Source organism: Crinia signifera, chromosome 19 (genome assembly GCF_055691185.1).
Source record: "Crinia signifera chromosome 19, ASM5569118v1, whole genome shotgun sequence".
NCBI classification, from domain to species: Eukaryota; Metazoa; Chordata; class Amphibia; order Anura; family Myobatrachidae; genus Crinia; species Crinia signifera.
Genome location: NC_139226.1, coordinates 53,167,260 through 53,184,862, shown reverse-complemented (window position 1 = coordinate 53,184,862; position 17,603 = coordinate 53,167,260). Strand labels below are relative to the sequence as shown.

Here is a 17,603-nt window from a genome sequence, read left to right as displayed (position 1 = left end):
CCTGTATGACAGTGCTGCTGCGTACACACCAAAAACATACTCCAAAAGGAGTAAAAACATTTTATAACTAACCAATTTATTTTTACAGGTGTCACTCGTTTATATTCCCCACTCACCCCTGCGCTAAATTCTCACTATCTAATTAATCGTTTCATTAGAGCTGCTCCCCTTCTCAAAGCGCAGTTCACCTTCTCCCAACCATGGCCCTTATTCTGATCGGTGCGGCCGGAGCCGCATATGCGGCTCCGACCGCACAGACGAATCCCCGCCTTGCGTACGGATCGCCACCTCCGTCCGTACGCGGATATGTGGCGATCCGTATGAAAGTGGACGGGGATACGCCTCCTCCACCTTGGGAGCCGCCTTGCGTACGGATCGCCACCTCCGTCCGTACGCGGATATGTGGCGATCCGTATGAAAGTGGACGGGGATACGCCTCCTCCACCTTGGGAGCTGCCCCTGCATTCGATGGTCGCCAAACATCGAATGCAGGGCCGCACGCTCCACCAGGTCCCGCAACACAAGACCACACGGACACTTGTCCGTGTGAAATCTTGTATTGGGGCGGGCAGCTGACATCCGGCGATGTCAGCTGCCCGCCCCCTACACGCGTGTCATGGCCTCATTACCATGCATACGCCCCGCGTTTGCATGGGAACGCCCATGAAACGCGGGGCGTATGCATAGGGAAATGAGGCTAAGTAGCCCCTCACGCCCCTATCCGCCCCCTTTGCGGCGGTCAAAAGAAGTGTGCGGCGATTTCGCCTGCACATGCGCAGAGTGCCCTCTGCACATGCGCAGAGCGAAAACATCGGCGGAACGGCCGCATGCGGCCGTTTCCGAACCGATCAGAATAAGGGCCCATGTTATTATTAGTTATCGAAGAGTCCAAAAAGGAATTAAGCTTGGCAAAGTATAAAATTGCCCAGTTTTAATTATTGCACCAGCAGACACTGATTAATGACCATACCAATGATTGGCTACAAAAATTACAGCAACAACTGGAAACCTATAAACAGGACTTGATCAAATACAAACGAGAAAAATATATGAAAGTGTTTGCCGATTTATGACACGCAGAACTTGTACAGCTGGCTAAGAGGTTCCTCTAATGAGAAGACCTATCCTGCTCGCCGCAGATACAGACGTGGTAATATTACCGACTCGTCTAACGCCTCTTTTAGTGACAATGAACGGCGCGGACGTGGCCGTGGGAGACCCAGGAAACCATTTGTCCCTTTAGGGATACGTACCCGGGCACAGCACGCAGAGGACGTAGACCCTGTAGAAGAGGGGGTCAGTGGAAGCGACAACAAACCAAACAAACCCCAGAGTCGCAACAAAGAGTAGTTAATTTTTCCTCAATAACGCTCACCAAAGACGCATATGATGTTTTGCAAAAGGGATTGAGTTTCGTGCCTACAACTAGGTTTGATCCCTTTACATGGAAAGTTGAAACTCATAAATTGAATCGTCAACTCAAAATCCAAGAGTTTTTTGGGACTCACAAAACCACGAATGTACAAGATAATGTACCCCCTGAACTGTACAAATTGGCTCCCAAGTCACAGTTTGATCCCCCTTCTACAAATGTGCATCAATCAAATCGTTTGTGTGATTGATTGACAAGTCTGTGACTAACTCCAGTAACATTGGGAAACATGCTAATTTGAATAAAAGCCAATTTGAGGCTTTACAAGCTTTGAGTTCTTGGAGGGACATTGTTATTCAGGCCGCCGACAAAGGCAACTCTATTGTCGTGCAAAATTTGTCCGATTATAAAGCAGAAAATGGTAAACAGTTGAGTGATGCTGCCACGTATAGGCTGCTGGATGCTGATCCCACGGCCGTTGTTAAATGTGAGTTGGATCAATACCTTAGCAGCGCATGTAAAGCCGGTGTTATAACTGAAAAAGTTTTAAAACTGCTCACGTGTGATTTCCCTAAAAAACCTCTACTTTACATGCTTCCTAAGGTACACAAAAACCTGGTTTGCCCCCCTGGCAGACCTATCATATCTGCCAGGGGGTCAATTTTACAGGTAGTGTCAGCATATCTTGATTCATACCTGCAGCCTGTGATGCAACATTTTGCACACAGCTTACAAGATACTACAGCATTATTGTTGGCATTGAAAAAACTTACTAATGTTCCTGAGAAGTGTATATTGAGTAGTATTGATGTGAGTTTGTTATACACCTGCATTCCTCACGTTGAGGGTATTGCCGCGACACGCAAACTTATTTCCACCAGTTCACACTACAAAGGGCCACCCGTGGAATTTTTTTGCCATCTTTTGGAGATGGTGTTGACCAAAAATTATTTTTACTATGACGGTCGATACTACCTCCAGTTGGCTGGTTGTGCGATGGGGTCCTCAGTGGCCCCATCATACGCAAATGCCTACATGATGGTGGTGGAACATGATATTTTTCTTTCAAACCCAATCATCTATAGTAGCATGTTTTATTATGCACGCTACATAGATGACATGCTTTAATTGTGGAGCGGCACACTTGCCACGTTGGTGGATGTTATCACTAAACAAAATGACAGTAATAGCCCCATAAAATTTACACATTCTTGGTCCTATTCCACCATTGATTTCCTTGATGTTCGCATCACATTGGCAGACTGTACCCTGCATACTTCTCTATACGTAAAGCCTATGGACCGCAATATGTTGCTGAGCCCCACTAGTTTTCATCCTCCCTCAGTTGTTAAGGGGTTTCCTTACTCACAACTATTGTGTGTCAGTAGGATTTGCAGTGACCCAGCAGATTTGGAGATTCAGATGGACACTATGATCTCTAAGTTCATAGATAGGGGGTATGATCGTAAGCAATTATTACTTACCAAACAAAAAGTATTAGCAATCCCCCATGATAAAATTTTAAAACGTAAATCCAAGTCTGTATCTAAGAACAAACTTTTTTGGGCCAACAGATATAATACCAACAGTGATACGGCCAAACAAGCTGTTAAACAATATTGGCCGATAGTATCGGAAGATCTTGAATTACCTGGCCTTTTGAATAAAAAGTTAATTACCAGCTATTTGCGGGGACAAAACCTCTGCGATTATTTAGTTCACAGCGATGTCACTGATTTAGAAAAAAACTAATGTTGTTCCGTTTATTGGGGCTCCAAAGAACGGTTGTGTTAAGTGTACTGGCTGTACCACTTGTGGCTACATGTTGGTCAGAGATTCAATTAAACATCCTACCACCCAAAAAAAATTCAGCATTAATTTTAGATTAACATGTACAACAAAATTCGTTATATACGCATTGATATGCCCTTGTGGCAAATATTATGTCGGAAAGACCGACTGTCAATCTAAGATACGAATGGCCCAGCATTGCCAAGCAATTCGGCAGTATTAAAAGGTAACAGCAAACAACCTGTCGCTCGTCATTATGCGCAGATGGGACATCCACCCACTGCGCTTAAACACAAAATCATCGACCATGTCCCCCCACTTATTGCTTCTTCAGCGGGAATCAAGGTGGATCTTTTTGTTAAACACGTTGAGCCCTCACGGTCTCAATGAAACTTTAGGTCTAAATTGTTTTCTTTAATCCCTGTATGCATTAACAGTATGTCTTTATGTCCATTGTATATGTTTCGGCACACTAATGCCCATATTACATTTATTGCTAAGCATGTAAAATTTCTGTCTTGTAGCTTGTTTGTAACTATTGTGATGGCTGCACAGTTGGTGACGTCATCATGAGTAGCCGACGCTGCCGCGCGGCTCCCGCTGACGCTGAGGTGTGGGTGTGAGAGCACATAAATGGTGAGTGCAACAGCATTGAAACTTTGGCATAAGACCAGGCTGTGTGTCGTGTGTTAATTTATACTGAGTGCTGCCGTCAATCTGCATTGTATTTGGGAGACATGGCATGTGTAGTGCCATTATGAGGATGGCAACAGGAGCAGTTACCTGCATGTATCAGTGAGTGCTAGAACATTTGGATATGTATATATATACTGTGTATATATATATATATATATATATATATATATATATTCCCCAATAGTGGTGAGGCGCCAATTTGTAGATATACAGTCCTTATGAAATAATCCAATTTCAATAATTGAAGTTGGAGGATTTCATAAGGACTGTATATCTACAAATTGGCACCTCACCACTATTGTGGGAAATATTGTGGTTCTTTGTTCCCTTAGCCCTCAGGGAACTTTGTGGTTGGGCGGCCTATACGTACAGTTGTTTTATAATTCTGTATATAGCGCGTAGAGGAATATTGAGGGTTAGGTATATACATAAATATATATATATATACAATTCAGGGGAGATGTACCAAACCCAGCATTCTCATGGGAACGGCCATGAACCATATGCTACTGGTTCAGCCCGCTGCCCCACTCCTCCCCCGCGCTCCGCCCGCAAAGATGGGTGTGTGCACTCAGCAAACAATTTGTTAACTATGTGTGCACGCACCCAGCACATGCACTGAAATGTGCATGAGCAACGGACCTGAATTAGGTCCAATGTACCACATAAACGATTTATTACTATCCTGAGCGACCATCGAATGCGAATGGGTATGCGAATGCATTCGCTTGCATGCTAGGGAACGGATGCTGTCGGCAGTGTGGGGCCGGGGTGGCAGCATTTACCTGTTCACTAGCCTGTGAGTATTGGCAGCCTATGGAAAAGGTCTGAATCAGGCCCTTCATTTGCGATGTGCTGTGGATACCAAGTGATGCCACATAAAGTAATTGTCTCTCTGTCTGTCCACTTATCAATCTACTGTATCTATAAGAACAGATTGCCCATGGTGACCCTCTTACCTCTGCACACTGGGCCTGTAGACCACTGGCCATTGTCCATACAGGTAACACTGTTTGATCCATCCGTATAAAAGTTCCTTTTGCACATGTAATATATCACTTCGGAGACGTCATATTCTGCTTTTTTCACTGCCACGAGGATGCCTTCATTGATTTCTGGAGGTGGAGGACAATAGATTTCTATGGAAGAAGAAAAGTCACATAATAACATTTGAAAATAGATTCAGTATCTCCTCGGAAAGGCTGCAGCTAAAGAAAGCTAAGGCTAAAAATAACAGGAAATTCTAAATCTGCCGGAGAATAGCACAAACTACTAAAACTAAACTAAGCGGGTGATTCAGAGCTGTCAGCTAGGCTGCTTGTATTCATCCCTCCCCACCAAGCAAATCCACGCATTAAGATGATATGTACGCTCACATATTAACTTGCATGTGAATCACCCCCTAAGTGCAATGAGATATGTGGGGAGATGTAACAGGGGGCCTGATTCAGCTTGGATTGCATGTGACTTATCATATGCGATCCTTAAGAAATGCATATGCAGGAAGTGCATATCACCACCTGCCTGCATCTGCAATTTCGTGGCACTGTGCTGCAATCACAGTTTAGAGGAGACCATTGCGGTGTCCCTCTGTGTCTGCAGCCTGGGAAAGTCTAACCTTACTTGCCAACACAGGCTGGCTTGCGAGACCAAGGAACCGGTGCATAGCAGCTCAGTCCTTGGTTCGACCCCCCTGAAAAATGGGAGAAACAGGTTGGTTTTGCCTTTCAATGATTGCCACTTTAAAAATACAGGCAAACTTGGCCGAAATCCTAGGCCTCCGCCAACTCGGATGCTATTACAGTTCACCAATTGTAATGCACATTCCAATTGAACTGTTTTAAAAATATTGCTAATTGCTGAATTTACTTAAGTTCCTCTTCTGCCCTCCAGTTTTTATTACATACGAACCTTTGTAATAATTGTGCTTGCCATAGCTCTTATACTATAGATATGTGAAAAAGTTTCAAAATATACATTCAAATATACACATTGAATACAATTATTAAAATATTCTGGACCTCCATTGTACACCTTTGCTGGTAGTATTATCAGTACACAATGCAGTAAAATGATAAAACCTACTGTTGCATGCAGGAGCTGGGTTAGACCAGGTATTGTCCTCCAGGCACTCTGTGACCTCATGACCTTCAAGTTTGTAACTGTACAGGGAAAACGTGATCATTTGTTTTTATTGCACACAGATAATCATTTGTTATTTCTGACCTACATACAGTATTTATCCAATGTCAGAAAATGGATGAACATTGTATTTTGGTACAGTTAGCATTTGCTCTGTATTTTCAGCTATTTTGGTTTGTGACCATATTACACATACAGGTTAAGGGTATGGTATGACAGGGTTGCTTACCCTCTGGGAATGGTCGGGAGGGTCCCCAAAATTGGGTCCCCCTCCCGGCCCCCCGGAAAGGTGGGCAACCCTCCCAGATTCTGGGGGACACCCGCTCCACCCCCTGACCTTGGCGTTTAAATAACCTGAATTGCCTATCTCTGAGGAGGAGGAGGGGCTAAAGTGTCATAATTGCTAAATTTTTAGCCTCACCCCCACCACGGAGATCGGCAAACCATGTTATTTTCCGTCCTGGGGGTTGGGCTTAATGATGTCACACTCATGCCCCCCCCCCCCCCCCCCCCCCCCCGAAGTCCTGGTGAAAGTCTCCTCTCCAGGCTTCTCCCGGAGAGGAGATTACAACAGTTGGAACCCTGTGGTTCCGATAGTCGAGATTTCAACATTCATTAGACCGACGTCAGAGTCTGACTGCCGGGACTCTGACATGGGGTGAGCGCTACGAAGCCCCTTGCGGGTTTGGTGGCTTGCTGCACTCGCCACAGGTTCTATTCTCCCTTGACGGGGGTCTTGGACCCCCACGAAGCAGAATATCCCCCTATAATTTGGGATCCTGACTGTCTGGCTTTTAAGAGTTGGGATTCCGATGTAGTTCTATTACTCCTCTATGGGCGATTTTGAGTCCACAGCATTTTGGTTGCAGCTACCATTGAATGACTGAGGTTCACACGCGGTAATGTGTAGTGATTTAATTGTTGTAGATCAGTACACAACAATTAATCATGTGTGATTGAAGTCTACAGTATGTGGAATGTCAGGGCAGTGAGCAATCTGGTTTTAGGTGCAGAGCTGGTTTAATGCATAATGATAATGATGATGGCTCATCAAAGAAGAGGATACTTCTCAGCAATACAGTAACATTGATGAGGACAAAGTTATATAGAGGCAAATATAGGCATTTTCCCCACACTTACCCGGGATTGCATTTATACTGGACCAGTGTTCCATTTATCAAATATCCATTCTTTACGAAGTATCCATTCTCTATGCTGGTTGGCTCTTCACAAGCAGCGATCACTACAGTCACAAGAGATTGATTGTATATGCTAGTATATGTAATCCAATAGTGATGCATTAAACATTATCTCTAGTTTTCAATTTAAAGGTAATTATGCACTAACGACATGTAATAGCATTTTTAGTTTTATATAAACTGAGTGACAGGCAGGGGGCGCCCTGATGGGGCCCACCAGCGTTTCATGGGCGTGCCCACCAAAACGGTGGGCGCGCCCATAGAAAAGCTGGGCGGGCCTGTCTAAACTCAGGTGTGCCCCTGCCTTCCCGGGGCGGCTGGCTGATGTCACATGGCATCAGCGCCCGCACCCAATTTGTCAGGAACCATTGAAATGAAAAGCATGTCCTTGCTTACTCTTCATTATGACTATCGAATGATTTTTCATCTGTTCATCCACATGCGAGCGGATGTGTAAGCGTACACACCCGCTCGCATGGAAGCTCAGGGATTTGAGCAGCGGGGGGGGGGGGCGTGCCCTGATGAAGCGATAGCGGAACGTACGTCGGCGCACAGTCTGTGTGTGTGGCGTCTTCCGTAGCACTCCCTCCGTGTGAGGGCTGATATCGAGTACTACACCCAGCGTCTAAATACAAATGCTCTTATAAGAGCAACTTACCGTATCTCTGAGCCCCTATGTAATGCTGACAGTTGTGCCACGCTGTGTCAGTGTAAGAGCAGCCTACTTTATTGCTGAGCTCAATGATTTATGTGATTTGGAAAGCCTGATAGTTGTGCCACGCTGTGTTAGCATTAATAAAGAAAGCAGCGCCGCTGCAGACGAACTATTCAATTAATAACAGTGTGTAAACTATGGCAATATCTGTATATAAAATATAATATAAAATAAATGTGCATTACAGACTTGTACTGGAACAACAGTCTGTGAACAATGATAACTCAATACTGATTGAACCCGTGTATCTGCCAGGAGATCCTGACATTGTAAGGGAAATCTGACCAATCAGTTTTTCACGCAAAATAAAAACAATCTAAAGGAACATGGTTGCCGGAATATGTTACTAATGCACCAAGCACACTGACCTGGCTTTTCCTAAATCACTTATAATAGAGGCTATATCAGTGAGACATCCATAGTACTGTGCCTTTCTTTATTATTATATATAGAAAGACACACAGGAAATCCATCCAATTTATTGTACAAACATTGTATAAAGTATTTAACAACAAAGTGTCAGTTTGCTCTTTGAGCAACAACCAGCAGAGATTTAAGGGCAGAGATCAATTTGAATTTGTATCCAGTGTAATAGCTGAGAAGCATTGAATGTGAGAAAGAAAAATTTCTGGATACTTATAAAAGACGCTGGCCACTCTAAATCCAATACAGAAATAAAAAACAAATATTACGGTGCTCTTGTGCGACTAACCACCCACCCCAAAATACATAAGGCTAAAAATAACAGGAAATTCTAAATCTGCAGGAGAATAGCACAAACTATTAAAACTAAACTAAGCGGGTGATTCAGACCTGTCAGCTAGGCTGCTTGTATTCATCCCTCCCCACCAAGCAAATCCACACATTAGCATGCAAGATGATATGTACGCTCACATATCCACTCGCATGTGAATCACCCCCTAAATGCAATGAGATATGCGGGGAGATGTAACAGGGGGCCTGATTCAGCTTGGATTGCATATGACTTATCATATGCGATCCTTAAGAAATGCATATGCAGGAAGTGCATATCACCACCTACCTGCATCTGCAATTTCGTGGCACTGCGCTGCAATCACAGTTCAGAGGAGACCATTGCGGTGTCCCTCTGTGTCTGCAGCCTGGGAAAGTCTAACCTTACTTGCAGTCACAGGCTGGCTTGCGAGACCAAGGAACCGGTGCATAGCAGCGCAGTCCTTGGTTCAACCCCCCTGAAAAATGGGAGAAACAGGTTGGTTTTGCCTTTCAATGATTGCCACATTAAAAATACAGGCAAACTTGGCCGAAATCCTAGGCCTCCGCCAACTCGGATGCTATTACAGTTCACCAATTGTAATACACAGTCCAATTGAACTGTTTTAAAAATATTGCTTATTGCTGAATTTACTTAAGTTCCTCTTCTGCCCTCCAGTTTTTATTACATACGAACCTTTGTAATAATTGTGCTTGCCATAGCTCTTATACTATAGATATGTGAAAAAGTTACAAAATATAATTAAAGTAATTAAAATATTCTGGACCACCATTGTACACCTTTCTGGTAGTATTATCAGGATACAATGCAGTAAAATGATAAAACCTACTGTTGCATACAGGAGCTGGGTTAGACCAGGTATTGTCCTCCAGGCACTCTGTGACCTCATGACCTTCAAGTTTGTAACTGTACAGGGAAAACATGTGATCATTCGTTTTTATTGCACACAGATAATCATTTGTTATTTCTGACCTACATACAGTATTTATCCAATGTCAGAAAATGGATGAACATTGTATTTTGGTACAGTTAGCATTTGCTCTGTATTTTCAGCTATTTTGGTTTGTGACCATATTACACATACAGGTTAAAAGTATGGTATGACTGGGTTGCTTACCGTCTGGGAATGGCCGGGAGGGTCCCCAAAATTGGGTCCCCCTCCCGGCCTCCCAGAAAGGTGGGCAACCCTCCCAGATTCTGGGGGACACCCGCTCCACCCCCTGACCTTGGCATTTAATTAACCTGAATTGCCTATCTCTGAGGAGGAGGGGCTAAAGTGGCATAATCGCATCATTTTAGCCCCACCCACTGTGGTATGACCTTACGATAGTTGGGATTCCAACATTCATTAGACCAACATAGGAATCTGACTGCCAGGACTCTGAGAAGGGGCAAGCGCTACAAAGCCCCTTGTGGGTGTGGTTCTATTCTCCAGGTTCTATTCTCCATTTATATCCCCCTTTAATTTGTTATCCTGACTGTCTGGCTTTTAACAGTTGGGATTCCGATGTAGTTCTATTACTCCTCTATGGGCGATTTTGAGTCCACAGCATTTTGGTTGCAGCTACCATTGAATGACTGAGGCTCGATGGCAACAGATTGCTCACACGTGGGAATGTGTAGTGATTTAATTGCTGTCGATCAGTACACATCTACAACAAGTAATCATATGTGTGATTGAAGTCTACAGTATGTGGAATGTCAGGGCAGTGAGCAATCTGGTTGTAAGTGCAGAGCTGGTTCAATGCATAATAATAATAATGATGATGGCTCATCAAAGAAGAGGATACTTCTCAGCAATACAGTAACATTGATGAGGACAAAGTTATATAGAGGCAAATATAGGCATTTTCCCCACACTTACCCGGGATTGCATTTATACTGGACCAGTGTTCCATTTATCAAATATCCATTCTTTACGAAGTATCCATTCTCTATGCTGGTTGGCTCTTCACAAGCAGAGATCACTACAGTCACAAGAGATTGATTGTATATGCTAGTATATGTAATCCAATAGTGATGCATTAAACATTATCTCTAGTTTTCAATTTAAAGGTAATTATGCACTAACGACATGTAATAGCATTTTTAGTTTTATATAAACTGAGTGACAGGCAGGGGGCGCTCTGATGGGGCCGACCAGCGTTTCATGGGCGTGCCTACAAAAACGGTGGGCGCGCCCATAGAAAATCTGGGCGGGCCTGTCTAAGCTCAGGTGTGTCCCTGCCTCCCCGGATTGGCTGGCTGATGTCACATGGCATCAGCGCCCGCACCCAATTTGTCAGGAACCATTGAAATGAAAAGCAAGTCCTTGCTTACTCTTCATTATGACCATCGAATGATTTTTCTTCTGTTCATCCACATGCGAGCGGAAGCTCAGGGATTCGAGCAGGGAGGGGGGGGGGGGGCGTGCATTCGGCAGGCAACGTTTACCTTCTCGCTAAGCAGCGAATATATGCGCCTAGCGAGCAGGTCTGAATGACCCCAATAGTTGTTTCATACGCACACAAACTGCAGTTACGAGAGACTACTATTCATATAAAATGTCCACTAACCGTGAACACTAATTAGCATTTTAATGCAGCAGGAATAAATGACAGCTACAGTATAGACAATGGAGAGGTAATTACCTTGCCTGGCAACATAAAGGGAAATAAGCTTAATTCCAGGAGCTTACTTGTAGGTAATAAACTTTTTAAAAAGTGCATCTAAAACATTAACATTTCTTGTTAGTAGCTAAAGCATCCTATGTTCCTAGCCCCAGAGGAGGAAGCCACGCTGGGGTCTAGATTAATATTCAGGCTGAGTGTTGGTTGTGCTCCGAAACTAGCTGCCTCTATGGGGGTTTTTCTGGTTGATTCGTTCGGATGCGAACCTTGCGAATGGTGGTACGCCGGCCCACCATTCACAAGGTGCGTACGTTCGCACTGGCTGTGAATTGATGTTCTGCATAAACATCCATTCGCAACCTGAGGGGGAACACCCACATAATTGGATGGTCGTCGACCATCGATTTATGTAGAACGTGCACGCAGATCTAAGGTTGCTCAGAGCAACCTTAGATCTGCGTGCACATTCGGAGGGAAGTGGGCTGGCAGCCCCCACCCCCACCATCGGCCCATTACCATGAGAACGCCCAGTGAGCGTTCCTCTATGATAATGGGTCACCCTCCACTGCCTGCAAGGATGGGTGTGTGCACCCAGCAAACTGTTCGCCGTAGCCGCACATGCACAGAAAAGCACATGCGCAAAGAGAAAACATTGGCCCCGTGCGAATATACACGCCCGTGCAAATGGACCTTAAAAAGGTCCTATGGCCCTTATTCTGGTTCGCCCACAAAGGCAAATTCCTTCTCAAATGGCCAAAACTTGTGCACTGCAGGTGGGGTAGATGTAACTTGTGTAGAGAGAATTAGATTTGGGTGGGGTTTCATTTAAAAGTGATATCTATATTGCAGTGTAGAAATAAAGCAGTCAGTACTTTCCCTGCACAGAAACAAAATAACCCACCCAAATCTAATTCTCTCTGCACATGTTACATCTGCCCCATCATAACTATAGTAAGAGAAGTGCCGGATGGGGTCCCGACTGTCAAAACACTGACAGCCGGGTTCCCGATGGCCACCTGCTATTCTCCCTCGTGGGGGTCCATGACCCCCACGAGGGAGAATAGTATAGGTGGCGACCGTAGCGAGCCTACCGAGCCCGCAAGGGGCTTTGTTGCGCTCACCATGCTGTCTGAGTCCGGCCAGTTGGGATCCCGACATCGGGCTAATGGCTGTCAGGATCCCGACTGTCGGACCCTTATACCACACCCAGTAAGGGCAGGGGAGGGAGGCCTGGTCCATTCCCTGTGCAGGGTGTGCGCTCGACTCCTGAGCCCTGTGGTCAGAATCTGCATTCTTAGCAGTGTGCTGCAGCAGCAGTTAAATTTGTTGTCCCTGCCAGCATCAGTGAGGAGAGACGGAGCAGGCCAGGACAGCAGATGTCACACTGTGAGGGCCATTTTATATAATAAACATACATTGCTAATATGAGCAGTATATGATCTCTCCTTATAACTTAAAGAATATACTAGTAAGCCCGCTCGAAGCAAAAGCTTCAAAAAGCTAGACTGCTACCTTCTGTGTTTGTGCATGTGTGAGAGAGAAAGAGATGTAGTTTCACTCACTGCCAACAGATGGCAGTGTTTCGGAGACAAACTGACACTAGACATAGATATATAGATGGCTAGTAATCCCGCTCGAAAGCTAGTCTGCGACCTTGTGCAAACATGCACAAACACTTGCCTCTGTGTTTGTGCATGTGTGAGAGAAAGATGTAGTTTCATTGGTTACCATTAGATGACATTGTTTCCTAGACTCCCGGACACTAGACGCATATATAAATGAGTATTAGACAATCATCAACATACAGTAGTACTATAGCGCACTGCCCCTGTTAGCTACGGTATTGGTAGCAGCTTGAAATACTTAGGGGTCGATCCTATTACACCCGTAGGGTGCGGATGAGCCCGGTGTTTGCAAATTGTCATGACACTGGGCGCACTTTACGACGGGCCAAATTCACTGAAAAGGTGCGAGCAATTTTCAGCTAATTCGGCCCTGCGAAGGGTGCGAGTCAGGGTTAATTCGGGTGCCGTTATTCAGCGGCACCTGAACAGGAACTCGCACCCTTCGAGGTTAATAGCATCGACCCCTTACATGTAAAGAGCTTCTGAAATTCCAATATGTACATACATATTACAAAGCTTTGATTTATTCTTAGAAAGGAATTGCCATGGTATTATAAAAAATAAACACAACCCAACGTTAATTCTATTCAGTAGATATTATCATAAAGTAAATGTTATTTTGTGGGCATTTATAGCCATCATTTGTAAGTGTTGGCGATTTACAGAATAGGAATATACAGTGTATGGGAATACATATGGGAGTATGTGTTCTGGCAGACCAAAGACAACAGTTAATCCATGGTCCCTCTTCCGACGTTCCCACTGGTAATGTGCTTAAAAATGCAAAGGGAAGCATTGCAGACTCCACATGTGAGAGGCATTTCCATGGATTACAGTGCTGAGATATACATGAATCATATCATACTGCTATTACCGTCACACGGCGCTGTCACACTCCACTTCTTGTCTCCCTGACATCGGCTCTCTGCCATCTCCTCTCCATTGGCCATTGTGAATCCCATATGGCAGCGCACTAACATTTTTTTGCCAAAGCTCCTTGTTTTCTGCTTCAGAGATGTCTCAGCATTCTTAATGCTTACAGGCCATTCACAGACGCTGCGAGCTGTAACACGCACATATTGAAGATTATTCACCTTCATACAATGTCAAAGGAACATACTGTTTATAGTTATATATTTATGCATAGCACATAAACACTGTCTCTGGAATGGGAGCAGGTCTGATGGAGGGGCCTGTGTCCAGGGTCGGATTAAGGTCTGTGGGAGCCCAGGAGAACAAAACTGTGCCGTCCAGGACAGAGGCAGGTGGTACCTGGGCAGCGTGGGGTCCAGGCAGCGGGGATACGGGCAGTGCCGCAACTGGGTCCATGTAGCACTGGGGAGGCAGCAGGGTCCCTGAGGCGGATGGGCAGTCAGCGAAGGGGTCTCTGCGGCGGATGGGAACTAGTAGCAGTATTGGCGGGGCGGGAAGTGGCTGCTGAACGTGCAACTATATTTTGAAAAGACTGGCTGGCTGTTTATTGGCTGAAATAATTCTCTCAGCCAATCAGCGGCCTCCCATCTGATTTACTGAGAGCCGAGAAATGGTTGCCAGTCTTTTTAAAATATGATTTTACATTCAGAAGCCACTTCCCGCACCGCCAATACCGCTACTAGTTTCCATCCGCCACAGGGACCCTGCCGCTGACTTTTCCTCTCTACAGGAACCCCGCCGCTGAGTGCCCAGCCGCCGCATAGACCCCATGCCTGCCACCCACCCACTACCACAGCATTGCTGGTGTGGGGGCCCCGGAATTTTTACAGGCTCAGCTGCACTGCCACAGTGGGCTGTCCTGGAAAATTTCTGGGCATACCAACAGTATGTAGGTGTGCGCCAGTGGTACCTCCAGTGGTGCACCACCTCTTAGGGCACCCCCCCCCAGTCATCGCTCCTCCCTCCTATGGCTCCCCTATCGCTGCCGCAGCCACCATTTGCTGCAGTGAGCAGGCACCGGTGGTAGGCCCCGCACCAGAATCTTCAGAGCTGCTCGGCAGCACTCGAGTGTTTGGGCGCCCGAGCCACCCCAACCATCCCTGAGCCTGCCGTATGGTCACTGCTGTGAATGGCGGCGGGGGCAGCCGAAGGGGAACCCCGGCTATGTGGGGTGGGTAGTCAGCTGGCAGCGAGCGATGGGCAGGGGGTTGGCGAGCTGCCCCTAAGTTCTCTGGTGGGTTTTTCTGGGGCAGGACAAACCTGCCCTGGTAGGTTTGTCCTGCCCCAGAAAAAACCCTCCACTTAAGGGGCTAATGGAGAAATCCATTGCATTTTACATCCAAGCTTTTCAATGGTTTCTATGATCCTCTGAAAGTGTTTTATTGTAACAGTTTTCATGTGTTGTGTGTGAGAATACAATCATTTTATGGCAGCTTGCACCTTTAATCAGTCATATATGTGTGTGTGATAATATTAGAGGGAACCGCACCATCTGGTCACCTTCCCTTTGGTGATAAAAGTCAGATAACAGACAGAGCATCTGGGTTCTGCAGTGACCTCCTCTGCAACATGTGTGCCACGGAGTTAGGTCGATGTTTTTCTGTGATACACTGTAAGATTAAAGCCTGGTAGAATGTTTATTTCCCATGGCACGAATATGTCCTTTAACGTGATATTTTATTCATGCACTTCCCTGCAATGTATGTGTGATATTTCACTTTCTGCAGTGTAGTTGCATTATTATTATCATGTTGTTTGGTTGTTAAATTGCAGGGGTAATACATCTCACTGTGGTAATGAGGGAGCACTATGACCCCATCCATTGCCTGAAGTACATTAGTAATAGAAAGCTGGAAATGAAAGTAATATGTAAATAATGATATATAAATAATTCCAGAGGCAATGTGTATAGTATTAGAATTCTTTCCAGAACAAATGCTGTTCTACTAATTAGTAGAATAGAGGGTATCTTACTCCCCTGCTCATCTTACCAGGATGCCATCTCTGCTTCATGGATAGGAGCCATACAGAAAGGGACTTTGAATTCATTTAAGGAATATGATTACCTCAGAGAGCACAGAGGCAAGAAACAGCCTTGTTTTTGCATGTATACAGTATTATTATTTTAAACATGGTGGGGGGAATTTACGTCGATGGGAATTATATATCACATGGCCGGCTACTGCATTGATCAGTAGCATATGCACTAACATACAGTATTATCGCAAAGGACAGTTCTTGCGTTAGACTGCCCTTTGCAAAGCAGTCCGTGATGGAGCAGCCCTAGTTGTTGTCTATCCAACCAGCTAAATCTGGTATTTGTGGCAGCAGGGAAGGGGAGATCCACGAGACTTGCCCACCTTCCCGGGGGACGGGAGGGGGACACGGTATTCGGGAGCCTCCCAGCAATTCCGGGAGGGTAGGCAAGTATGGGGTATTATGTTTAGAAGAGTATTATATGTGTATGGTCCTGCTAGGAGGGGGAGTCAGCCACAGAAGTGATATCAACGGCTTTCAATAAACTGATTCAAATTAACAGAGGAGCAGAGGTGTCCCCTTTGGAGCAGGAGCCCAGCAGCAGATGACTCCATTGCCTCCCAGAGTAATGGGCCCCATACATCAGCAATTAATTGTGACAATCCTCAGATCTGGAGATGATTGTCACAATTAATCTTTAATGTGTGGGCTCCCCCTTTTGGCGATCCCGATCAAAAATTGATTGGGATCGCCAATCGATTGCTGAATCAGGTTTTTAAGCATGCTTAATAATCTGGTATCATCTGCGGTTCTTTTTTATATGTGTGGGCATTCTCGTTTCGTCTTCTATTTAAATTATGAAAAAAAGTAGCATCTGAAATGACAATCGATTGAGGTGATGTATGGGCACTTTCCAGATATGAAGATGCAATCTTTAGATGGAAAAATCTGCCGATCACTGAAATAAATCTGTAATGTGTGGGCAAAGTCAGATAGATTGTAGAAACCATTTATCTGGCCAAAAAATCACTAGATCTGGAAAACCATTCATTGTGATTGCTGATGTATGGGGCCCATTACACCTATGTGCCCCCTCCTTATCCTAACACTAATCCCAATACTCACCTTGGGCATGTGTCACCATTTTGGGCGTCGGGATACATCCCGAAAATTACAGTTACATATCTATAAAAAATATAAGGTTAACTACTCCTCACCTCTATGAGTTGAAGTTCCACCAGTGACCACTAGAGGTCAATCTTTTGACCAAATTAAACCTTTGGTGTGCTATAAGGTGTCATAACAGAAAGTAAAAGTTTTCCAGGGACACTGATCTGTTTGAAACCTTGGATATGGATAGAGAGAGAGCTGTGAAGACAGAGATTGGAGGTAGGAATAGATAGGGACTGGGGTTGGAGTGAAGAGTTTATGGGCTAAAAACTGTCACAGCTCAAAGTCCTACTTGATGTCCTACAAATAATGCAAATAGTATTTTGGATACCACTGCTGCGGGCTTTAGATAATGAAGAGATAAAGTGGATGGATATAAAGTACCAGCCAATCATTTTCTAACTGCCATGTTACAGGCTGTATTTAGGAGCTTATTGGCTGATACTTTGGGTTAAATGTAATAGGGTGAGAGAATCAGAAAGTGAGAGATTTGGTAAGAAATCTCGAGGTTTTTTAAAAGCGGCAATCACTTACACTGCAAAATCAAACTGGTTTTGCAGTGTAACTGATTGCTGCTTTAAAATAAATAGAGATTTCTTACCAAATCGCTCTCTTTTGGA

At 44.9% G+C, this 17,603-nt stretch overlaps 1 protein-coding gene across 4 annotated transcripts in view; it reads right to left on the bottom strand.

The window, feature by feature from the left end:
* LOC146042541 (beta-2-glycoprotein 1-like) overlaps window positions 1-17,603 on the bottom strand; it is a 68,477-nt gene that overhangs the window by 14,928 nt on the left and 35,946 nt on the right. For 2 of the 4 annotated variants that reach the window (XM_083162597.1, XM_083162598.1), the window contains exons 3-8: window positions 13,778-13,966; window positions 10,534-10,636; window positions 9,499-9,575; window positions 7,142-7,244; window positions 5,945-6,021; window positions 4,819-4,998 (exon numbers count right to left, since the gene is read on the bottom strand). In XM_083162597.1, coding sequence (XP_083018723.1) covers window positions 4,819-4,998; window positions 5,945-6,021; window positions 7,142-7,244; window positions 9,499-9,575; window positions 10,534-10,636; window positions 13,778-13,966 — 729 coding nt within the window. The remainder of the gene's footprint in view (window positions 1-4,818; window positions 4,999-5,944; window positions 6,022-7,141; window positions 7,245-9,498; window positions 9,576-10,533; window positions 10,637-13,777; window positions 13,967-17,603) is intronic. The other 2 variants (XM_083162600.1, XM_083162599.1) reach the window with 2 other exon arrangements.